The sequence below is a fragment of the Ursus americanus genome, chromosome 31 (genome assembly GCF_024610735.1).
Source record: "Ursus americanus isolate L20-20 chromosome 31, mUrsAme1.1.p, whole genome shotgun sequence".
NCBI lineage: Eukaryota > Metazoa > Chordata > Mammalia > Carnivora > Ursidae > Ursus > Ursus americanus.
Window position 1 is genome coordinate 26,365,791 of NC_142157.1, and position 25,341 is coordinate 26,391,131.

General features: G+C 39.9%; 2 protein-coding genes across 6 annotated transcripts in view; both read right to left on the reverse strand.

Annotated features, from left to right (window-relative positions):
• SEC61A2 (SEC61 translocon subunit alpha 2) overlaps positions 1-8,728 on the reverse strand; it is a 41,366-nt gene extending 32,638 nt beyond the window's left edge. For all 4 annotated transcript variants that reach the window (XM_087857712.1, XM_045793930.2, XM_045793929.2 and 1 more), the window contains exons 1-3: positions 8,576-8,728; positions 5,794-5,861; positions 4,648-4,713 (exon numbers count right to left, since the gene is read on the reverse strand). In XM_087857712.1, coding sequence (XP_087713838.1) covers positions 4,648-4,713; positions 5,794-5,861; positions 8,576-8,582 — 141 coding nt within the window. In that variant the 5' untranslated portion in view covers positions 8,583-8,728. The remainder of the gene's footprint in view (positions 1-4,647; positions 4,714-5,793; positions 5,862-8,575) is intronic.
• Positions 8,729-12,291: 3,563 nt separating this feature from the next.
• DHTKD1 (dehydrogenase E1 and transketolase domain containing 1) overlaps positions 12,292-25,341 on the reverse strand; it is a 50,575-nt gene continuing 37,525 nt past the window's right edge. Inside the window, exons 12-17 of one of the 2 annotated variants that reach the window (XM_045793927.2) lie at positions 24,964-25,070; positions 23,747-23,911; positions 16,778-16,860; positions 16,273-16,442; positions 14,818-14,903; positions 12,292-13,990 (exon numbers count right to left, since the gene is read on the reverse strand). In XM_045793927.2, coding sequence (XP_045649883.2) covers positions 13,889-13,990; positions 14,818-14,903; positions 16,273-16,442; positions 16,778-16,860; positions 23,747-23,911; positions 24,964-25,070 — 713 coding nt within the window. In that variant the 3' untranslated portion in view covers positions 12,292-13,888. Of the gene's footprint in view, positions 13,991-14,817; positions 14,904-15,401; positions 15,561-16,272; positions 16,443-16,777; positions 16,861-23,746; positions 23,912-24,963; positions 25,071-25,341 lie in introns of those variants that run through there. The other variant, XM_045793928.2, reaches the window with a different exon arrangement.

Below are 25,341 nucleotides of genomic sequence, written 5' to 3' on the forward strand. Positions count from 1 at the left end.
CATCTGGCAATACCCAAAGACATTTTTGGTTGTCACAACTCAAAGGGAAATGCTACTGGCATCTAGTGGGTAGAGGTCAGGGATGCTGTCGAACATCCTACAATGACCCCACAACAAAGAATAATCGGCCTGAAATTCAGTGCCATTGTTGAGAAACCCTGGTATAAAAAGAAAGATACCAAATTGCATAAATGAAAGTTTATAAATTAAATACTGTAAAAATATGTATAAAAAAATAAAACTAAGTGTAAATATTTCAAATCCTGAAGAGTAATTATCTGTAGGTGGTAGGATTATGGCTGACTTTTACTTTATTCTTCTCGGCATTTATCAAATTTTCTATAATGAGCGCATATTACTTTTTCATTAGAAAAAAAAAAAAACTCTTCACTTCAGAATGTTTCCTATTATATGTCCGACGTTCAGGACACAGCACCTGGTCATACCCCTCCCCTCACCATGTGGGGATCAGACACAAAAAAAAATACATTTCCAATTTCAAAAACCTTCTTTATAAAAAGCTGTTGTTTTTTTTTTTTTAAAGTCTCAAAAGATGCTGCCAACGATTCTGAACAAACCATCTGGTCAACCTCACCCTTTCAGGACATCTGGATTTATTAGCTGGGTAGCAAAACTGATGAAGCAAGAAGCATGGATATTTTATGTACCCTAACGCTGCAGACACTCTTCAGCTAATGTGAGAGACAGGGAGGAAGGAAGTTATTGTATAAAAACCAATTAACACTACAGGACAGTCCACATCACAATATTCCCTAAGTGGGAGAGAGGTCAATCGGTCAAATTACTTTGCTTAATTGCACCTGATAGAGATGGCCATTACCTCCACAATTAGATGATTTGTGGGACAATGAACAAGAAAAAGTCAGCCAACTTCCCCTAAGTAATGGCATTCCCTCCTTTCCTGTAGTCAACAGGATTATTAAACTCGGTGTCTGATTTTATTCCTCTCAGTAAAATCCATACCATGGGTTTACGTACAACAATAGCTGAGCAGCAACTCCCCAATGTGTAAGAAAACACACTTTTTTAAACATGTAAAATAGTAGAAGCTAACAAGAGTGAAAAAAGCTAAGGAAAAAAGGGGTGCCTGGATAACTCAGTCGGTTGAGCATCCGACTCTGATCTCAGCTCAGGTCTTGAGATCAACTCAGGGTCATGAAATCAAGCCCACATTGGGTTCCATGCTGGATATGGAGCCTACTTGGGGGGGGCGGGAGGGAACCTAAGGAAAAAGAAAAAAAAAAAATCCATTAAGCAGCCAAAGAAGAAAAGGGATCATGAACTTGAAGCACTGGTGAACATAGGGGCGAGAAAACTGCAGACAAGTGAGAAGTAGAGAGCCCAGCACGAAGCTGTTCCAACCGCCACAATGGAAGGCAACGCAATCCTCAAATTTACAACATTCCAAACCTGGAGAAGAGCCTTATCTTTTTACCTCCTTTGGTTAGAAGGGACTAGACACAGCAGCTGGGAAGAAACAGATGAGAGAAGAGAGCAATGGGGCTCTCTTCTGGTGACAGTTACAGGGGCCACCGTGAGTTGGGAATGAGGGAATGATCAGAGGTCAAGAATGGAACAGCCCTCCTCAGTCACCTGGTGAGAACCACCTCGGGAGAAGAGCCCAGGTAGCAATTACTGCACTTACCACAGCTTATCTCACCTCCCACCATTCCCTCAAACTAAAGAAAAGTGGGTGAAACAGGAGACCCCAAACCCCTTAACTGTGGCTGGGAGGGGAAAATGAACCTGTCTGAGATTCAGTGGAAAGAGAATCAAGAAACCACCAGCACTGGGCAGAACTGCCTAAACATGAGAAAGACATAAAACACAGCTTAGCAACTACGCAACTATACTGAAGGAAAAAAATAATAAAGTAACATAAAATATGTAAATTAATTTATTGCATGAAACAGTCATGAGAAATACCACACTTTCTGAGCATCACAATTTCTATGGTTCTTGGGTTCTAGCAGCCAAGCTTAAAATATTTACTACCTAGCCCTTCACAGAACAATGTTTGCTGACACTTGGATTCGAAGATTCAATATTGTCAAAAAGGTAATTTTCTCTGAATTTATCTATAAATTCAAAGCAATACAAATCATAATCTAGCAAGCTTTCTTATAGAAACTGACAAGCTGATTCTAAAATCTATACAGAAATATGAAGAACTTAGAATAACCAAAAAACATTTTGAAAAAGAAAAACAAAAAAGACTTTTACAACCTGATTACAGGACTTAATATAAAGCTATGGTAATCAAACAGTGTGACCATAACGATGGAATAAAAATGAATGGAACAGAACAGAGGACAAAAATATATTCACGCTTATACAGTTAATTGATTTTCAACAAAGATGCTGAGGTAATTCAATGGAGAAAGGACAGCCTTTTCAACAACCGGCAATCCAAACAGAAAAAAATGAACCTCAACCTTACTTAGGCCATACACAAAAATTAACTTGGAATAGACCACAGACCAAAACATACAAGCTAAGACTATAAAATATTTAGAAGAACACAGGAGAAAATCTTCACAACCTTAGAAGACAGGAAATCAAAACCATGAACTATCAAAAAAAAAAGACACATTGAACTTCAAAATGAAGGATTTTTGCTCTTTGCAAGATATTAAGAAAATGAAAAGGCAAGCCATAGACTAGGAAAACATATTCACAGTACATATATCTGACAAAGGACCTGTATCCAGAAAATATTTTAAAATGCATATAATTCAGGGCGCCTGGGTGGCTCAGTTGGTTAAGCATCTGCCTTTGGCTCAGGTCGTGATCCCAGGGTTCTGGGATCAAGCCCCACATCGGGCTCCAGGCTCGGCAGGGTGTCTGCTTCTCCCTCTCCCTCTGTTCCTCCTTCCTGTGCATGCGTGTACTCTCTCTCAAATAAATAAATTTTTAAAAATCTTTTTAAAAATGCATATAACTCGAGACGATAATATAATTTTTTAATGGGCAAAAGCTGTGAAAAAGACACTTCACGGATGATAAACAAATGTCCCATAAGTACATGAAAAAATTGCTCAATATCATTTACCAGGGAAATGCAAATTAAAACCACACCCATTAGAATGACTAATCCTAAAATGCTCAACAATACTAAGAGCAGGCAAAGATGGGGAGTAACTGGAATTCCTATACATGACTGGTGAAAATATAGAACAGCACAACCACTTAGAAAAAAGTTGGACAATTTCTTATAAAGCTGAACCTATAACTTCCATACAACCCAGCAATTCTACTCCTAGGTATTCACCCAAGAGAAATGAAAACAAATATTCACAGAAAGTCTCGCCCAGGAATATTCTCAGCAACTTTATTAGAACCAAAATCTGGAAACAACCCAAATGTCCAACAAAAAGTGAAGAGATGAACAAATGGTGTATAGTCATCCATCCTCGGAAATAAGAAGGGATGAATTACTGCTCTACCGAACACATGGATGAATCTCAGAGTGTGAGACAAAGCCAGACGCTAAGGAATGACACTGGATGATTCCACCTAGATGAAATTCTAAAAAAACAAACCAAATTATAGGAACAGAAAGCAGATCAGTGCTTGCCTGACACGGGGGGTGAGGTGGAGACTAAGAGATTCCACAGAACTTTCTGGAGTGACAGAATGTTCTGTATCCACTGAGGTAGTAGGTATGTGGGTGTATACATTTGTCAAAACTCTTCAAAATGTACACTTAAAAAATAAGTGTATTTTACCATACATAAATTATAACTTCATAAATCTGATTTTTTTTATGGAGGGGATGGAAATTTCTAAGATGTTAAAAGTTGGTGGTAAAAATATGGATGATGATTCTTTTTTTCCCTCTACTTTTCCGTATTTAAAAAAAGTTCTCTTTCCCTGACCACCCAAAACAATTTTGAACTAAGTACAGTAATAAAATATCTTAGTGGCCAAATTATTTCACTCTTCAAAAAAATACATTTCACTTTTCCCCAGACTATGGACTTAATCTGCTCTACTGCCTCCTAATATAATTTTTTTATACTTCCTTATATGTATTTCAATAGCTCTTCAAAATCCTCAAAAAACTTGCACCTAAATCATCTAGTTTAATTCTCACAACAATCCTGTGACAGGGACAGGTACATTTTCTTCTCATTTTGTGAACTTAATCTCTGCAAAATATTAATAAAAAGCATCACGGAATTTTATCAATTTATAAATACAGTATATCACTGGGGTTCTAGAATTTGACTTTTTGGGATTCTTAAATTAATACATGCTATTTACAACATGACTAAACGCCAACAAAACAGAAAAAAAAATATTTGCAATGTATATGTCGAAGGTTTAACACTTTTATATATAAAAATCTGTCTTAATACAAAAAAACTCAAGAAAAAAATGGGTAAAGATCATTAACTACAAACTAAGAGAAAAAAAGAAAAAAATGTTTCAAACCCACTAATAAAAAAAACCACACACACAATAGGACAAGATAACCATTTTCGCCATCAACTCAGATTAAAAATAACAATGCTCAAAATAATTTAGGATAATTATTATTTTAACTAAAATAAATTTCTCGAATTGTAACCAATCAAAACCCTCCAACGGCATTGACATTTAATTAATATTTTGGTTACATACCTGACAACATACTAAGAAAATGAAGAGAGTTATGGCAGTCCATAGTACCTTCTCTCTGAACTGGATCTACAACAAAATAAGGATGATCAATCAAAACCAAGAAATAGCAAATACGAAACAAAATTCCACATTAAAGCATACCATTCTGTATCATGACAGCTCCTATTATTTACTATTAAGACACTCTCACCTAGTTAGTATCATCTAAAGCAAACAGCTCAGTTTTTCAAACATAACCTTCTTTACTTTTCCAAGAATTAAGTAAATTAAATACAGGCAGGCCTCATCACACTGTACTATGTTAACTGAAACCAAAAAGGATGAAAAGCAAGACACAGATCCAATATGCATGCATTTCAGTTAACCCAGCATTGTGCAAAGTGGGGACTGCCCATGATAACATTATATGAATATTTCATGGAATATCAAAAGCTAGAGCTTCTTGGGATATCTAACATGTAACTGAAACAACTATTTTTAAAACCTCAAAGAAATTTAAAAAAAAATACACTTCTAAATAAAACAGTAAGTTTAACAACAGTTTTACTTATCTCTTTTCTACACACCTATTCCTGTTAGTTTTGTGAGATATCAAAAGCACACTGGAAGAGGACTGTCAGGGAATTGGCCGGTTTGGAATTAACGATATTTCTGAATTTAAATACCTGAGCTCTGAAAGTGCACAATGATTGAAGAATAATTTGATGCAGTCATATTATTTTCTGAATGCATTTCTGTGATTTTTCTGTGTATTGAATGATCAAGAAATGGGAGGTATATACGTGTGCAATTGTAATTCCTTTATGGAAAACAGCTGTATGCATCAACAGTGACCCAGCAGACTGTGTCATTCATAGTGCAGTGGGTCACTAGAGACAGAGGAGAATATCCTATCTCAAACATAGGCCAAAGAAACACTTGGTTTGGAAATGTCCCAACTTAAAGAACAGTCATTTTTAAAATCAGAAGATAAACTTTCCAAACTGGTTTAAACTAGTTTCACTTACTTTGTGCCTCTTGCAAGGAGCAGCAGGTACTATTTCTCCAAATACGACAGAGAAGGGTTGGGGACAGTAAATCAATCTTGCTAGTTCGGTAGAATAAGTTATTTAGCTACCCTCTGTATTACCAAAATGTTATACTTACTTTCCTTTCAGGTTTCTGAATTTCTGGTAGAACTGCACAGAAAGGCTTGATAACTTCTAAAAATTTGACTGTCAAAAAAAGAAGAAGAACGTCTCTGTTACAAAGTTTTTAAAAAGAGACGTACATTTTTACAGAAACAAATACAAACATTCTCTAACTTTTAATGACAATTCATCCCATTCCTACCTCCAAAAATAGTAACGGTGGTCATTTCAAATATATTGGGGAAGAAAAATAATCAAGGGACAAAAGAATCCAAAAGGTTTAAGGGTTTAGTTGGTAGAAGCAAATACAAATATTCTTCCACCATGATTTTGCTTCCTCATGCTTGCATCCAGCCCTTTTATAGATACAGAAAAGGAATAATTCCATGAACATCACTACATAAAAAAAAAAGCAAATGCAGTCTACTACTACGTTACCTACACGACAATGCACTATAGAAGAAAGTAAGCCGTATCAGATAAGAAATACAAGAGGGCCTATGATCCAGCCATTGCACTACTGGGTATTTACCCCAAAGATACAGACGTAGTGAAGAGAAGGGCCATATGCACCCCAATGTTCATAGCAGCAATGTCCACAATAGCTAAATTGTGGAAGGAGCCGAGATGCCCTTCAACAGATGACTGGATTAAGAACTTGTGGTCCATATATACAATGGAATATTACTCAGCTATCAGAAAGAACGAGTTCTCAACATTTGCTACAACATGGACGGCACTGGAGGAGATAATGCTAAGTGAAATAAGTCAAGCAGAGAAAGACAACTATCATATGATTTCTCTCATCTATGGAACATAAGAACTAGGATGATCGGTAGGGGAAGAAAGGGATAAAGAAAGGGGGGGTAATCAGAAGGGGGAATGAAACATGAGAGACTATGGACTATGAGAAACAAACTGAGGGCCTCAGAGGGGAGGGGGGTGGGGGAATGGGATAGACCGGTGATGGGTAGTAAGGAGGGCACGTATTGCATGGTGCACTGGGTGTTATACACAACTAATGAATCATCGAGCCTTACATCGGAAACCGGGGATATACTGTATTGTGACTAACATAATATAATTAAAAATCATTAAAAAAAAAAAAAAGAAATACAAGAGGGAAGTACAACAGCCAATGGGCTGAAACTGCGAACTGACTTTAGACTGAACGATGATGAAATGCATAAGTGAGAAAGATCATGGAATCACCTTTACTATATAGAGAGCTTTTTCTTTTTTTTTTTTAAGTATACAATCTCTGCTTCATTTCTCTTAAGTCAACATTCATTGCTTGGTTGCTCTCCCACATAATGATCTCAAAGTACTTGCGTATGTACAATAATCAGCCCAGAAAATGACCATGACATTTCATGAGAAAGTACTGCTTTCCCAAATAACTCACTATATATCAAAGTAAGACAACCAAGGTTCTTTAAGGATAGACACTATATTCTGGCATAGCTTAAGTCAATTCCTGCCAAAGAACTGGAGAATGAAGATGATATTCTCTCAGTCTTTGCCAGCGCCTGTAATGTGCAGAAACACAAGAAAGCACAAGCAGCTATTAGTTATGATCACCTTCCCCTGCGGATGCTGGATTCTGTATACTAACATCACGGAATTGTTTTAAAACTGACCTGAGTAATTATGCTTTCATAGTTAGCCAAAAGCTGACTATACAATCTTCTCGTGAAACCTCTCAAAATGATGGCAGTCACTGATGTTTGACAGAAGAATTCAGAAATTCCCATAGGCAGATATTCATTGCCCAAGTACCATTTTGGACTATTTGGAAAGTAAACCTGAATTAGCGCAGCATTCTTCTCTAATGAAACACAAATATCAACCACATCAGGAAACTCCCTAAACTCCTTTATCCGTTTTCCATCCCACCTCAATCCAAACCACCCTCCCAGATTTCTTGGCATTTTACGACCATCGGTGTTGGAGAGTTCATGTTCAAGCAATACTTCTGTCAGCCACTTGTCTATTCTTGTGTTGCAGAATGTCACCGATTATACTGTAAATTCAAGGTCAGGGGTCTCCTCTACTTCCTTTCTAAATGTCCACTAGTTGGCCAATGGGTGCACCGCTCAGGTTTGCACTTAACCATTCATCCGACAAACATCTGAACAGCTATGTTTTAAGTATATACGTGAATGCATGTAGCGTTGAGTGTTCAGGAGATGGCCCTTAAAGATCCCCATATTTCAAGGCCTTGTCCCTAAGGCTTTATACAACCTTACAGTGAGTTTCCAGTCAACGCTACAAAATAACTGAAATGAAAAATTTTAGGGAAATGAAAAATTTTAGGGAAAACGCTATGCTGCCAATCGCACTTCTTTCCTCCCCTAAAATACATGCCATGCATCACTTTTTATCGAACAAGTCAGAGAGCTTTATTCATCACAACTAACATGCCAAGGAAGGGTGACTTGGGAATAAAAATATGAGGTTCCTAAGCTCCTGAAAAATTAGAAGTGGTCCAGGTTTCGCTCGGTTCCCTAACTCCCCGCCCCCAAAACCAATGGCTTCCCCTCGCCGTCCTTCGCTCCTCGCCACCTAGCGAGCGCAAACCCCGGGCCTCGGAGCCCGGGTCCCCGCAGCCGGCCCGGGCAAGGCCGCACCGCTGGAGGAGCCCCGGCGGAGGCCCCCGGCCCGCGTCCTCCGCAGCAGCCCGACGCGGCCCGCGCCTCTCCGACCCCGGGTTGGGCGACCCCGGGCGGGCGCCTGCCCCACCGCCCGCAGCCCGTCGGGGCCCGCAGCCCAGCGAGAGCCGCGCCGCCAATACTCACTGCCCATGGCGGCGGCTGGGGCGGCCCGGCGGGGCACGACGGCCTCGGCGCTGCCTTCGCTCGGGTCCCGCTGCTCGGGTCTCGCCGCCCGCTCCAGACGCGCTCCTGGCCGGCCCCGCGCAGGCCCCGCCCCGAGCCACGTGACCCGCGTGCCCGCCCCGCCCGGCCCCGCCTCCCGACGAGGCCCCGGCCGTTGGCAGCCGGCGCGGCGGACGTCCGCGCGTTGCCATGGTCACCGCCGGCGCTCCTGTGGGCGTGCTCCAGCTCCGCTGCGGAGTTCGGGAGCCTCGGCGAGACCGCGGCGGCCGGGCCTTTTCCTGCTTGAGCTCCTCTCCGACCTCCCTGTCGAGCAATGCCGGTTTCCTCGACCTCCTGACCCGGCCCAGGCCTCCCGAGTCAGGACCCAGTCAAAGAGGCAGCCCGAGGGTCGCGGGCCAGGGTTGCGTCCCTGAGTGTGACCCTAACAGGCCTTTTATTTTGCTTCCGCCTTATCGGAACTTCGTGGAAGTTGTTACTCCGTCTATAGTTAATAGCTTATCAACTCCCCACTATTACGTGTGCTCCTTCTTCAGCTTCTCCGATAGACGGAGATCAGCATTTTGTCCCCCTTTATCCCTCTTGGATAGCGTGGCGGAAGGGAAGGCAGTCTTCGAAATCAGCCTACATTTTAATCCCTCCTCTCCTTAATGGCTTTGGGCAATTAACCTTTCTGAGCTGCATCAGTAAAATAAGGATAATAGCCACGTCCTACAGGTGTGAAAATTAAAGGACGAGACTGACACACAGAAGGCCCTCCAATGTATTCTCCTAACTCAAATTTTAAACCCCTGCAATGAAACTTCTGCTCTAACTTCTAATGAAACAAGCTATTTCAAAGGTCACTATTGACCCATAATCACCAAATCCAATGATCTGTTCTAATGCTTCCATCTGTGTCCAAGAAGGAAACCAGTGATTTATGTGTGCAGGCCCCCACGGAGAAAGAGAAAGGTTGATTTTCTCCTTGACCAAACTCCAGCAGGGCTCCTGTGAGCCCTTTCTCCACTAAGCCTTACCTGGCCTATAAAGACTTAAACGTAGATTCTAACAGCTCCATCCCTAAGATGACCCTAGCCCACCCTTAAAGAATCTGCCTGTGAAACCTCAAAACTGTCAAAAGAATTTACCATTTGTCCCAATGCCCGAAGACAGGGTTTCTGTCTTCCAGCCTCTGTGGAGGGTAGGAGCCTAACTTCCATAAGCGCCAATCAACAAACCTAGATGGATGTCACATGGACCAACCCCTCCTCCTTCCAGCTTTTTGTCATTTTTTTACTTCTCCTTACTCTGAGCCCCACCCACTGGCTCCCTGTTCTGTCATTCCCTCTTTTAAACTCCACTCACCTCTGTACAAATCAAAGTTGAGTTCAGTTCACGCTGGACTCTTTTCTACTGCAGTGGTATGTACTGCTGATTAAAATCTGTCCCGACCACTATTAACTGGTGTGGGGCATTATCTCTGAACACACACACACACACACACACACACACACGGTAAGTTAGGCTGGGCGTGCACAGATCTCTGCTCCACTTGGGGTCCTCTGGGACAACTCCAAGACTGGGGACTTGAATGAGGAGAAGCCTCTCTCACTCACAAGCCCAGCCTTTGTGGCTGGCTGTCAGCTTCATCTCCACAAGGCTTCTTCACGTTGCCTGGGCTTCCTCAAAGCATGGCCGCTGGGTGCCGAGGGATGTCCTTGTTAGTGACCCAGCATCACTTTCAGTGCATTATATTTATAGAGGCAGCCACAGAATCCTGCTCCACCTCAGGAGGAAAACAGACTTTACCTCTAGATGAAGTTGTGGCAAGGCTCTGGAAGGGCAGGTGGAGCAAAATACTGCTCAAGCCACTTCTGGAAAACACAATTTGCCAGAGTTATAACCTCCCATCCTATGACTTCATTCTTACCTCACTCTACCCTGTATTAGTCATTTTTATACTTGTCTAAGCTCCCCTACTATCTATAAACTTCTGGATGGCAGAAACTTCATTTCTGTATCATCTATGGTGACTTGCAAACGGTGGGCTTACACACAGTTTTGGCCCTAGATGGTGAGCTAGTTTCATGAATATAATATCTTTTCAATAAAGATGCACTAAACTGAAAGCCTAATTAACAGAAGAAGAGTTGCCTCCATTTCTCTTTACTTCTTATTTCTGGGTCAGCTCCATGTTTCGAGTAAGAGCCTGGGAATAAGCTCCAACACTTTAGGTAACTGCTGTGAATTATCCTTCCAACATTCTTCAGTCTTTCTACTACTACATGCTACCCAGGACTTGTCCTTGTGTGACTACAAGATGCCAATTAATCTACATCTATCAGGAACATCCCTCTACCTTAACCTCCCACATTGGTTTAGCACATCCAACAAGAACATTTCTGTCTACATGTAAAATGCTTTGTCATCTCAAATAGATTGTTAGTCCATTGAGGACAGAGGGCAAACCATTTTCTGTTTTACTCCCACGTATTTCTAACATCCAGAACAATGCCATATATGCAGTAAGTGTCCAATAAACTCTTGGGGAAATACCATTCTACTCATGTAGGGTCATTTGTTATTTGTGTTCAATTATACCTGATCCTCCATATGAGTCTGACAAGACACAGAGAAACAACACTGAAGTAACACACTTTTATTACAAGTTTTCTAAGATTAACTGATTTTGCAAATGGCAATAGGGAAGTAACAGTCTGCTTTAGACTGCTTTGTCAGATTTAAATACAAACGTGACAATGACTTACTATTCCCACTGCGTAATTTAGGAGTTGTTTATTTGCATAATAGTAGGTTATAAATACTGAGAATTTAAAAACATTTTGTCCAGATTCTCCCCAAATGTGATGGTTTTAGGCTGAAACTTAGGAGAAGCTGAAGATGAAAAGCAAATATCCAGGTACATCCAAGGGAAATGGAGGTGAAGCTTTTAGAACCTCAAGATCCAAAAGTCTTGATTTTTACCTGTGACTTCCTTCCTGTGGAACCCCTAATTTCTTTAAACTGCATTTTCTCAATTTCATAAAACAGATACTATGTCTATTGTCAGTCAATGAATTTTTTTCAAAAAATAAAACTTCAGAAGTAATACAGTCAGGCTAAAAGAAGTTATGCTTTAGAGTATTTTCTAAGTAGTATGCATATAGAAAGCTGAGCAAAATGGTTCTTAAGGAAGAAATTTTTATTTTACTAAGAATATGTCACTTTAGACAAAATCAACATTTTTTTCATGGCTGTTAATATTTCTCTTAACTGAATACCCAATTTGAGCTCTATTCTTCATTGAATATGAAATTAGCATAGATAGACATAAACAGGATACAAATATCACATTATCAAATTTCTCAGAGGAATACAGTAAAATATTTTTATTTTACTCTGCTATGATATTTTTATCCCATACTTTATTATGGGAGTATTTGATTTGGTCCCTTCCTACAAGGTAATTCAAAATGCTGACCCATGTTGCAATAGTGATTGATGTAAGAAGGTTAAGATACAGAAGACACATTTTTTTTTTAGAAGACACATTTCATGACTCATGGTGGAGAAGATATAATAAGATACCAGGGAAATTCGGAGAAATCTAAACTTTAAAAAACAACAACAACCCTAGTTTTCAATTTCATTTTGTGCTTAGAGACTTTGAAATTTTTAACTCAAGAAACCAAGAGATCTGAAAAAAAATGACAGGGCTTTCATGTTTTTCTAGTTCAGTATACAACACTGATAACCGTTTTCATTAAGTAGACCTTTGTAATTGTACCGATTTACATGCATGGCACCAAGTTACATGATTTATAAGGCTTGACACAGGAAGGAAGCATTAAGGTGCATAGGAATAAAAAGGCTGTGAATATTACAGAAATATTAAATCAATACGCTAATGCATACATTTCAGATGTGAATCATGTATCTACTCCTGTGACCAGAACAACCTGCACATTGATTCTGAAAGACATTACCAGTCGCCAGTAAAAGTGGAGAGGCCGTTCCAGTGCTCCAGCACTTCCTCCCTTATTTCTTTTTTTTTTTTTTTTTTTAAGATTTTCATTTATTTATTTGACAGAGATAGAGACAGCCAGCAAGAGAGGGAACACAGCAGGGGGAGTGGGAGAGGAAGAAGCAGGCTCACAGCAGAGGAGCCTGATGTGGGGCTCGATCCCATAACGCTGGGATCACGCCCTGAGCCGAAGGCAGACGCTTAACCGCTGTGCCACCCAGGCGCCCCGACCTCCCTTATTTCTGAGAAAAAATGTCATGGCACTAGAATGGTAGATGGCCGAGCCTCTGCAGCACCAAGTCACGTAATTACGCTACACAGTTCGCTGCTGTTTAGTTATGCTTCCACAAAGCTTCAGAAGTAATGCAATGGGTTGGTGATCTCCATAAACCCCCAAGAATCTGGTGCTGGGAAGTTTCCAGTGTCGAAGTTAAAATGCTCCTTAAACACCACGAATGCACATCACTTCATCACACCTTTTAGCTGCAAGACTTACTAACCAGGAGCTGAAATCCCCATATCAGATACCGAAAGTCAATTAAAAATATTAAGATATCATTGCAACAACAATTTAGCGGGGGGAAGATACTATGACAAAGTAGACCACAGATCAAGTTCATTGTAGCTAAAACTCCTTAATAATACTGTGCAAAAAGATGATACATCCAGAATCATATGTAATGGGATGGATATTTAAGAACAATCGGTGAAAATAACTATCTTGAAGAACACGCATCAGGACTAGTATAGCTTTGCTCCAGCATTTGGGGAAACATTTTTCACAGTGGCTGGAAAGCAGCACCCGAGATCACATAAAATGAAAATATTGGTAGTCACAGGACTTTGAATAAAGAATGGCAAAATTAATGAAAGTGACATGCACCAAGCAAACTGAGAAGTAACGTCGAGGTAATCTGTCTGTAAATCCTGTAAATCAACCTAAAAAACTTTTCCTGGGCATCTACAGTTAATGAGAAAAAGTGGTCTGAAAAAGTCTGGAAAATGCATTAGCTCTACAACTCACCCAGATCTAACCGAAACCTAACACTGTTGTACCCTTAAGGATAAAGGTGACTGATCAGATTCATGGATTGATGGATAATTCCCTTGGCTATTCTGCGTATTCCTATTAAACTGTCCTCATCAATCCCAACATCTTAGAGGAACACAGACTTTTCATGTTACCTAACGAGAGAAGGGAGTAGAGGCACTGGCTTTTCTTTTCATGGTTATTTTCTTAAAAGGAAGTAATATTGGTTCAAAGGACACCATCAAGCAAAGGTCTTGGTGAGGACATCTTCATGCTGCTGCAGATGAAGGGTGCCAATTCCTACAGCAGGGGCTGGCAAAGGGGGCCGGCTCACAAGACAGAGCTATGATAGAGCAGAAAAGAAATAAAATGACCTTTTGACCTGATCAGAGCCTGGCTTTGACCTGATCAGAGCCCGGCTTCGTTCTCCCGAGGCAGTGCATGCCTTTCTCTTAGCTTGTTTAACCACAAATCACCTTTTTTGGAAAAATAATGGGTTACCTAGAATAGACTGGAAGGAGCTATTTGTCACAACTAAAAACTAAATTCCAGACACCATAAGTGGAAATCAGTTCTTGAATTTGTCCTATTCTTCAGTAACTATTAGTTGGTTTTAGCAGTAGAGTTTCCTAAATGAGAACAAATGAAAATGATTTGACCCAGCAAACTAGGAACAAATGTGTGAACTGAGTTCTAATCGAAGCAGAATAGGAAGATAAAGAGAAGCACATTTGCTCTTCTCATTCTTCTTCCCTCCTGACAGCCTAATGAGGAAAAATGTGGCCTTTGGTGGATGCCAGCTATGTGGATGAGCCTAGAACAGTCATCGGTGGGCATGCCTTCTCCCCTATTGTAAAACAAGCCTGCTATCATCCCACTTCCCAGGGCGTGGATTGTGACCTTTAGGACGAGACTAGTGGGAAAGGTAGCTGACAGGGAAGGGCTTTTACTTTAAGTATAATCACTTTTTCCTACATGATACTAGCACATACATGTATATATCTTGATAAACATTCAGCATTTTATTCTGAAAAAATAGCCTAAATGAGATTTTATAGTTTAGTTTATCATTAAAAGAATTGGACAGCTAATAGGGGATAAATCCGTTTATTGGCATGCCAGGAGAAATCACACACATACACAAAACACCGTAAGAGAGAAAGCTATTACCTTGCAGGCCAGTTGCTTTTCAAACCTTGGAGAAACAAAGCACCATGGACCCATGTTCTGGGGCTCCTCCTGACTCCAAATAAAATCTATAGCAGAAGAAAGTTCATTTCAGTATTCCAGGTAACCCTACAACACAGACACACTATATATGTACAGTATATATGTACACGCATAGACACATTATAGCCATATGTATACACATGTACATGTACAGTGTGTATGTATAGCTCTCTTCAAGTAAATATATGCCTTTCCAATACGGCATGGTGATGCTTATCCTTTTTTTTTTTTTTTTGACAAATGATAGTCACATATCCAGCACCTCACTCATGATACAGACCAATTCTATCAACCCCCAGAATTCCCTCATCCTGGCCTTTTCAAGGCAACTCCTCCTCCAGCCCCAACCTCTGGCAACCACTGATCTTTTCTCTCTCCCTGTAGTTTTGCCTTTTCCAGAATGTCAGATAAATGGAATTATACGATATGTAGCCTTTGGTTCTGGCTCCCTCGAACTAGCCAAATCCCAAAGCCATAGATCTTTCTCTCTTATCGTTGAGTAGTACGATACTGGAAGGATGTACCTTACATCCTTGTTATCCGTCCACGGGTTGAAGGACATCCTGGTGGCTTCCAGTTTGGGGCAATTATGAATGAAGCTGCTGCAGACATTTTTCTACAAACACGTTGCTGTTTCTCTTGGGTAAATATCTCGGAGCGGACTGCTGGGCTGTACGGCCACTCTGTGTGTAACCGTATAAGGAACTGACAGACTGCTTTCCAGAGTCGCTGTACCACTTTCCCTTCCCTCCTGCAGCGAAGGAAGCTGCTCTTTCTCCTCACCAGCTCTTGATATCACCAACTTATTGTTTTGTTTTCATTTTAGCCATTCCAACAGGTGTGTAGCCATATCTCATTGTGGTTTCATTTGCATTTCCCTTATCACTAATTATGGTGAGCATCTTTTTATATAGTTATTTGACATCCCATTTTTGGCTCAAATCTTTTGTCTAACCAAAGGTCATGAAGATTTTCTCCTTTTTCTCCTAAAAGTTTTAGAGTTTTACGTTTTACATTTAGGTCTGTGCTCTTGAGTTAATGTCTGGACCCACTGCATAGAGATGTCCAATTATTGCAAACCCACTTGTTGAAAAGGCTTGCCTTTTACAGTTACCTCTATTTATCCTAAGCAATAGTATAGCACTGATTACCTCCAACCTCTCAAGAAATGACATGTCTCAGAGTGAGAGTAGGGGGGGCTATAACGGACACCAGAAAAGGCAAGGAAACATTAGCTCTAGCAGTATTTTTTTTTTTTTTCGTATTTCCAGATTCCAAAAGATTCAACTTCCTAATGACTCTCATATAGCCCCTGGAACCTCTTTTCGTATGAGACGTTGGAATAGGTTTCAGGTATCTAAAACCCAAAGAACCCCACCAAGAACAATGCTGTACCTTTAACATGTTTGTATTTGCTCATCTCTTGCTGTAACGAATCCAGTGGGAAAGGACAGAGTTCCTCTAATCGGATGATGGCAAAGTCATGCTTCTTGGCCTCTAAGGATTCTCTTTGCTTCAGCAGGGCGTAGAAATGTTTGCCACAGCAGAACACTAGAGTCTTGACCCTGTTGGGTAGAATGGGGTGGAGGAGAAATATCCGAAAGAATTGCATCTAAAGAAAGAGGAGACTACGTAGATGAAAACGCTTCATTACAGAAGCAGCGGGGGGCTCTGCAGTTGGGTTCAGGAACAAGCTATGCCCTGGCAAGCCTTCGTCACCGACACACGCCTCCAAAGCTCACCCTTCCACTCAAACTCTAACTCCTGCCCCATGGGCACAAAGGACTTCTATCAGGATACAGGAGATGTGGGTCACTTTGGGCTTCTTAATGTGAACTAGTTTTCCCACTAATTAAAATTCTACTGCAGAGTATGAAAACAGAGATACACATCAAATTACTTTTTGGGATCCACAGATGAATCGCCAATGACCGGCTTGAATGTTGTTCCTGGTGCCATTTCTTGAAGAGTTGACACAGCTGCCTAAGGATGGAAAAAGCCACAAATCTATCAACCAAAGAAAGGAGCTGAAGATGCCTTTACTTATAAGGGATCTTTACAAAAAAAAAAAAAAAAAAAAAGGATCTTTACCAAGAAATAACATCGAACTTTCCTCCTAGGACTATAAGTGAATATATGTACTAATAAACACAGTATCTTTCCCAAAAATACCAATTGTGTATATTTGGGAATAAAATTATTTTTTCGAGGTTACATAAGATTGCCTTTTGTCTGATGCCACAACAAAATTTTAAGAATCAAAATTTCAGTTTGATCACACTTTAGTATCAATAAAAATATGCTTCCATTTGTTGGAGTCAGAAATGACATTTGTGAACAAAAACAGCTAAACAAGGACATGGATTTCTGTCTTTAGGATTTTGATTATAATTTACAAGCAAAACCTAATGAGTCAGAACAAGCAGGAATAATACATGAATACTTCTGTGATGAAAAGAAATTTTATTAAGGAGCTCAATTTAAATAGGTACTTGTTGTAAATAACTTAGCGTCGATGACTCTAGTTCATTTCCCTAAGGTCTAGTCCCAAGTAGGAATACATTTGACCGGACCACTGATAGGCAGCCATGTTGATGTAGGATACTGTGATATAACCTAACAAATTAATATCAACTAAAAGAATGAAATAAAAAATACACACTTTATAAAATACATAATTATAAATACTTATACATAGATGTATATTTATTTTATTATATATCATACGTATTTATTTTATTCTTATTTTAATTTTTATTCTTATTGCTAAAGAATATTTGACAGATGCCATCTTTCTCCCTCCTGAACCCTTGGTCAGCTTCCCTTTCCTAGGGTAGGAATCAAAAGGAGCTGGAGAGGCACCTGGATAGCTCAGTTAGTGGAGCAAGTGACTCTTGATGTCATCGTGAGTTCGAGCCCCACGCTGGGGCACAGAGCTCACTAAAAAGGAAGAAGGAACTGGAGTTCAGAGCTGGCTGGGAAATTCAGGTAGAACTTAGGTACCACTTGTCAGGCAAACTCCCCATAGCCCCAGGTCGTGTTTGTCACATGGCAAGTCATCCCTGAATATGCCATGGAAAGAAAGGATGGACTTTTGTTCTGCTAGCTAACTTGTACCAACAATCTAATTTTCACGAAGAAATCAGACTTCAATAGTGGTGGTACTCACTTTCAGCTAGTAAAGGGACTTACATATTTAATGAAGATACTTAGCTATCTTTACTTTTTTTTTCACTTGGAAATCTATAGGATAGCTGTTGGGTTTTTTTGTTTTTGTTTTTGTTTTGAGAGAGAGAGTGTGAGCAGAGGGACAGAGGGAGAGAGAGTCTTAAGCAGGCTCTATGCTCAGTGCAGAGCCTGATGCAGGGCTTAATCTCATGACCCTGAGATCATGACCTGAGCCAAAATCAAGAGTCGGACACTTACCTTACTGAGCCACCTAGGTGCTTCTAGCTGTTGATATTTTTAAGGTACCAGAGCAAGGCCTCACTTATTTGGTAAGTTATATTTTAGACATGGGGAAGGGAGTGGACTAGTGGGGCCAGAATGTGAACTGTTATTCTCATTACAAACAGCAAACAAATTCTCAATAAAATTTCTAATTGTTCACTCAATACTTAGTAATATACATAATTAGTAATTACTTAGTAATATACATATATTATATTTAATATGATTATACTCCTTTATAGTAATGATTAAGGGAGCAGGTGACCCCTTAGAGGTACAACGAAAGTTGGGTCAAGAATCCCAGACGTACATATTACTTAGAAATAAATTATAGTAATTTGCATTATGACTTGGCCCCTTTAACACTGCTGTTTCAAAATATTTGTGTCAAAAGAGCCGCATCAGAAAGACTGTGTTAAAGGGATTGCATTAATTTTTCCTGAATGTCCTGTTATTCCCAAAGCCATCTCAAAATGTGCAAGGATTCTCTCTCTCCCTTTCCCTCTGCTCTTCCCCCTCCCACTCACACACTCATTCTCTATCTCTCTGTCCCTCTCAAAAAAATAAAAATAAAAATAAATTTAAAAAAATAATAAAAAAACATATTGTGTGCATAACATTCAGTTCAGGTGAACCAAGATAAAATGTACTCTTTTTTAAAAAAGATTTTATTTGTTTATTTGAGAGAGAGAGCATGAGAGAAAGAAAATATGTACCCTTTGAAGTGTTATAGCAATAAGCTATACTGTTATAATGTTTGAAACAGGAATCTACCCACAGGTAAATCATTTAACAGAAAAAAATCTCACTAAAAGCCGATGAATATCACCACTGGTTTTCATCAAAAGACTTGGAATTCCCAACTTGTGACTGTCAATATAGTACATTGGACTGGCTTTCTCTGGTTTTGCTTTCAACGGTTTGTGTTACCCACAGTCAACCTAGATCTTTTTTAAGATTTAGATCCAGCAGCAGGTGATCCTCCTCCTGACATGTGATCAGAAGGTCACTAGTAGCCTCACGCTATGTCACAACGCCTACTTCATTCACCTGCTGCATCTCGTCGCGCAGGCATTTTATCATCTCACTCCATCACAAGAAAAAGGGTGAGTATAGCACAACAAGGCATTTTTAAAAAAGACCACCATATTCACATAACTTCTATTACAATATATTGTCATGATTGTTATATTTTATTATTAGTTCTTGTTAAGCTCTTACGCTGCTCGATTTATAAATTAAACTGAACCATGAGAGACTATGGACTCTGGGAAACAAACTGAGGGCTTCAGAGGGGAGGGGGATGGGGGATTAGGATAGGCCGGTGATGCGTAGTAAGGAGGGCACGTATTGCATGGTGCACTGAGTGTTATACGCAAGTAATGAATCATGGAACTTTACATCAAAAACTAGGGACGTACTGTATGGTGACTAACACAGTATAATAAAAAATTAATATTAAAAAAAACTGTATTATAGCTATGTATGTATAGGAAAAGACATAGTGTATGCAGGGTTCAGTACTATCTGCGACCTCAGGCATCCAACGGGAGTCTTAGAATGTATTCCCCACAGATAAGGGAAGGATATTGGTGCTTTGACTACTTGCACTTTAAAACTTTTTCTAAAAAATTATTTCTGCTCACAGTGAGACAGAGTGCTCCCTATATTCTCAGTTATTCAGGAAAGATTTTTTTAAAAGAGAGAAAGCAGTGAGGCCAACTAAAACTAAAAAGATATTTCTGTTTAAATATAATTAAACACAAGGGGAGGTGGGTGGGGGGATGGATGAAACAGGTGATGGGGATGAAGGAGGGTACTTCTCATGATGAGCACCAAGAGATGTATGGACGTGCTGAGTCACCATATTGTACACCTGAAACTAATATAACACTGTATATTAGTTATATATATATATACACACACATAATATATAGATTATGTATATTAGTATGTTAACTGGAATTAAAATTTAAATTTAAAAAGCCAAAAAATTTTAGGGGCGCCTGGGTGGCGCAGTCGTTAAGCATCTGCCTTCGGCTCAGGGCGTGATCCCAGCATTCTGGGATCGAGCCCCACATCAGGCTCCTCCGCTGGGAGCCTGCTTCTTCCTCTCCCACTCCCCCTGCTTGTGTTCCCTCTCTCGCTGGCTGTCTCTCTCTGTCAAATAAATAAATAAAATCTTAAAAAAATTTTTTTTAAATAAATAAAATTAGATACAGAAAATAGAGGAAAATATATACAAAAATGACAAAAGGATGATACAGACCAATATGCCTGATGAAAATGGATGCAAAAATTCTCACCCAGATACTAGCTAATTGGATCCAACTGTATATTAAAAAGATTATTCACCACAGCCAAGTGGGATTTATTCCTGGGCTGCAGGGGTGGCAATATCCGCAAATCAATCGACATGATACACTACGTTAATAAAAGAAAGGGTAAGAACCATACGATCCTCTCGATAGATGCAGAAAAAGCATTAATAAAATACAGCATCCTTTCTTGATAAAAACCCTCAACAAAGTAGGGATAGAGGGAACATACCTCAACATCATAAAGGCCATGTATGGAAGACCCACAGCAAATATCATCCACAATAGGGAAAACCTGAGAGCTTTCCCCCTAAGGTCAGGAACACGGCAGGGATGTCCACTCTCACCACCACTGTTCAACATAGTACTAGAAGTCCTAGCTTCAGCAATCATACAACAAAAAGAAAAAAGAAGGCATCTGAATTGGCAAAGAAGAAGTCAAACTTTCACTCTTCACAGATGACACGATACTCTATGTAGAAAACTCAGGAGACTCCACCAAAAAAATTGCTAGAACTCATATAGGAATTCAGCAAAGTCGCAAGATATAAAATCAGGCACAGAAGTCTGTTGCATTTCTACATACCAATAATGAAGCAGCAGAAAGAGAAATCAAGGAATCGGTCCATTTATAATTGCACCAAAAACCGTAAGATACCTAGGAATAAACCTACCAGAGGTAAAGGATCTGTACTCTGAAAACTATAGAACATTGATGAAAAAAATTGAGAAAGACACAGAGAAATGGAAAAACATTCCATGCTCATGAATTAGAATAAATATTAAAATGTCTACACTACTTGGGGCACCTGGGTGGCTCAGTCAGTGAAGCATCTGCCTTTGGCTCAGGTCATGATCCCAGGGTCCCGGGATGGAGCCCCACGTTGGGGCTCATCAGGGAGGCTGTTTCTCCTTCTGCCCTCCCCCCGCCCCAGCTCATGCTCTCTCTCTTGCTCTCTCTCACTCTGTCTCTGTCTGATTGATAAATAAATAAATAAAATCTTTTTAAAAACTGTCTATAGTACCCATAGTAATCTACACATTCAATGCAATCCCTATCAAAATACCACCAGCATTTTTCACAGAGCTGGAACAAACAATTCTAAAATTTGTATGGAACCAGAAAAGAACCCAAAAAGCTAAAGTAATGTTGAAAAAGAACCAAAGCTGAAGGCATCACAATTCCGGACTTCAAGCTGTATTATGAAGCTTTTATTATCAAGACAGTATGGTACTGGCACAAAAAACAGACACATAGATCAATGGAACGGAACAGAGAACCCAGAAATGGCCTCTCAGCTATATGGTCAACTAATCTTCGAAAAAGCAGGAAAGACTATCCAATGGAAAAAGACAGTCTCTTCAACAAATGGTGTTGGGAAAATTGGACAGCAACATGCAGAAGAATGAAACTGGACCAACTTTGCTACACCATAAACAAAAATAAATTCAAAATAGATGAAAGACCTAAATGTGAGACAGAAATCCATCAAAATCCTACAGGAGAATATAGGCAGCAACCTCTTTGACCTCGGCCACAGCAAATTCGTACAAGACATGTCTCCAGAGATAATGCTAAGTGAAATAAGTCAAGCAGAGAAAGACAACTATCATATGATTTCTCTCATCTATGGAACATAAGAACTAGGATGATCGGTAGGGGAAGAAAGGGATAAAGAAAGGGGGGGTAATCAGAAGGGGGAATGAAACATGAGAGACTATGGACTATGAGAAACAAACTGAGGGCCTCAGGGGGAGGGGGGTGGGGGAATGGGATAGGCTGGTGATGGGTAGTAAGGAGGGCACGTATTGCATGGTGCACTGGGTGTTATACACAACTAATGAATCATCGAGCCTTACATCGGAAACAGGGGATGTACTGTATGGTGACTAACATAATATAATAAAAAATCATTATAAATAAAAAAAAATAAAAAAATAAAAAAAGACATGTCTCCAGAGGCAAGGGAAACAAAAGCAAAAATGAATTACAAGGACTTAATCAAGATAAAAAGCTTCTACGCAGCAAAGGAAACAATCAACAAAACTAAAAGGCAGCCTATGGAATGGGAGTAGATATTTGCAAAGTGACGTATCAGACAAAGGGCTAGTATTCAAAATCTATAAAGAACTCATCAAATGCAACACCCAAAAAACCAAAAATCCAGTAAAAAAACGGGCAGAAGACATGAACAGACATTTCTCCAAAGAAGACATACAAATGGCCAACAGACACATGAAAAAGTGCTCCGTGTCACTCATATCAGGGAAACACGAATCAAAACCACAATGAGATACTACCTCATACTGGTCAGAAGGGCTAAACTTAACTACTCAGGAAACAACAGATGTTGGTGAGGATGTGGAAAAAACAGAACCTTCTTGAACTGTTGGTGGGAATGCAAACTGGTGCAGCCACTCTGGAAAACAGTATGGAGTTTCCTCAAAAGGTTAAAAATAGAACTACCCTACAACCCAGCAATTGTACTACTAGGTATTCATCGAAAAGACTGATTCAAAGGGGCACATGCACCCCAATGTTTATAGCAGCAATGTCCAAACTATGGAAAGAGCCTAGATGTCCATCAACGGATGAATGGATAAAGATTTGGGATATATATATACACAATGGAATGTTACTCAGCCATCAAAAAGAGTGAAATCTTGCCATTTCCAACAATGTGGATAGAACTAGCGGGTATTATGCTAAGTGAAATAAGTCAGAGAATGAAAAATACCATACGATTTCATTCATATGTGGAATTTAAGAAACAAAACAGATGAACACAGGGGACAGGAAGGAAAAATAAAATAAGATGAAAACAGAGAGGGAGGCCAACCATAAGAGACTCCTAACTCTAGGAAACAAACTGAGGGTTGCTGCAGGGGAGGGGGGTGGGGGGATAGGGTAACTGGGTGACGGGCGTTAATGAGGGCACGTGATGTGATGAGCACTGGGTGTTCAATGCAACTGATGAGTCAACGAATTCTACCCCTGAAATTAATAATACACTGTATGTTAACAAACTTGAATTTAAATAAATTTTTTTTTTCTAAATGACAAAAGGAGAAAAGCTTCCTAACTAGTTTTTTCTACTTACAGGGAACCTGAGTAACATCTTCGGAGAAGCAACGATGAGGGGTTTTCGGAAGTTCCGGACCATCTGTCTCCTGAGCAAGTGGAAATACTGTGCAGGAGTAGTCGGGTGCGCCACGAACATGTTCACTGTGTCTCCATCTACCCCCTCTTCAACACTGTCACACATCTGAGGCAGAGATGGAAGAAAGGAGCAAATGCTCAGATCATCTAATTCAATCATAATGACACAGGCTGTCCTGAGGGAAACACAGCTGTTGACTGACGACTCCCAAACCGTATCTTCCAGATAAGTATGTATGTATTCTGTTTTTCTTCCCCAAACTGTGATTTTGTGTTTGTGTCACACATAGCCTTTAATTTACCTACAATTTATTTCTGTATTCTAATTTTTATAAAATCATTTTTCTGTATTATTATCTATCAGTGTAACTATCCATCTGTCTATCTACTGTTCTATCTACCTTTCTACTAATTTGGCATCTAGTTGTATATTTTATTTGCACATATGCCAAAATAACGAATGATATTCACACACTAAGGTGATGTGTACAGGTGTCTCCATTTACTACGAAATGGATCACAGGATAATACGGGTTTATAGATAGAAGGATGGTAATGAGTCGATGTGATAAAACAAGTACAGTATAATAAAATATTAATGGTAGAATCTAAGGGGTCGGCATATGAATGTTCACTGGAAAATCTTATAAGTTTTCTGTATGTTTGAAAATTTTTATAACAAAGCATTAGGAAGCCATATGCATAAAAAGACGTAGGTAATGATCCTTACCAACGAATAACAGTGGTTATTTCTGGGTGGTTATTTACTTTTTTTTTTAATGATCAGGAATCATTTTATAAAAATACTATCATTACTTTAAAAAAAAATTTAAGTAAAAATACAGATTCTTAGGCCCCACTCCGAAGGATCTGATCTGGTGTTGGTCCCTGTATCTCTATTTACAAAAAGTTCCATAGGTGATTCTGATGACCAGCCTGGTTTGGGAACCCCTGACCTTTGCCATACAAGAACCACGATGCTAGTGAATGCAGGCATCACCTTGATAAGGAATACTGACATTGTGTTAAATCTGTGTCATTCAAATACTCCAAGGTCTTAGAGTTTGAGGTGTGCATGAATCTATAGGTGGTAGCTCTGTTTCAAAGCACCTAGGAAGCAGGAAGCATTCCTTGGCATCCAGAAGGCACGGGACATACCTGCAGGAACCGCTCTATGCGGCAAGAGGAGTGGTCGGGTCCGGCCCCGTCGTACCCGTGGGGAAGGAGGATGACGATGCCACTTTGTAGCAGCCACTTGGCCTCCCCTGGAAAGGCACATGACAGGGAGTAAGAACTCTCTGAAGCAGGAACAGTACGGCCTGATGTAACTTGGGTAGTGAAACAAATTTAGTTTGTTGTCTGATCCCCTAAAATCATTTCCATTCCATGCACTTTCCAGCAGTGTTACGTGCTTTGGAGGAAAACCTCCATCCTACTGGCTGAAACCCTATAGGACATGTTCACGGAACGGGCTTTAACAGATGGAAGACAAAATGAAGGGAAACCTTGTCCCGGTTTGAAGGACAGCATGTGTCT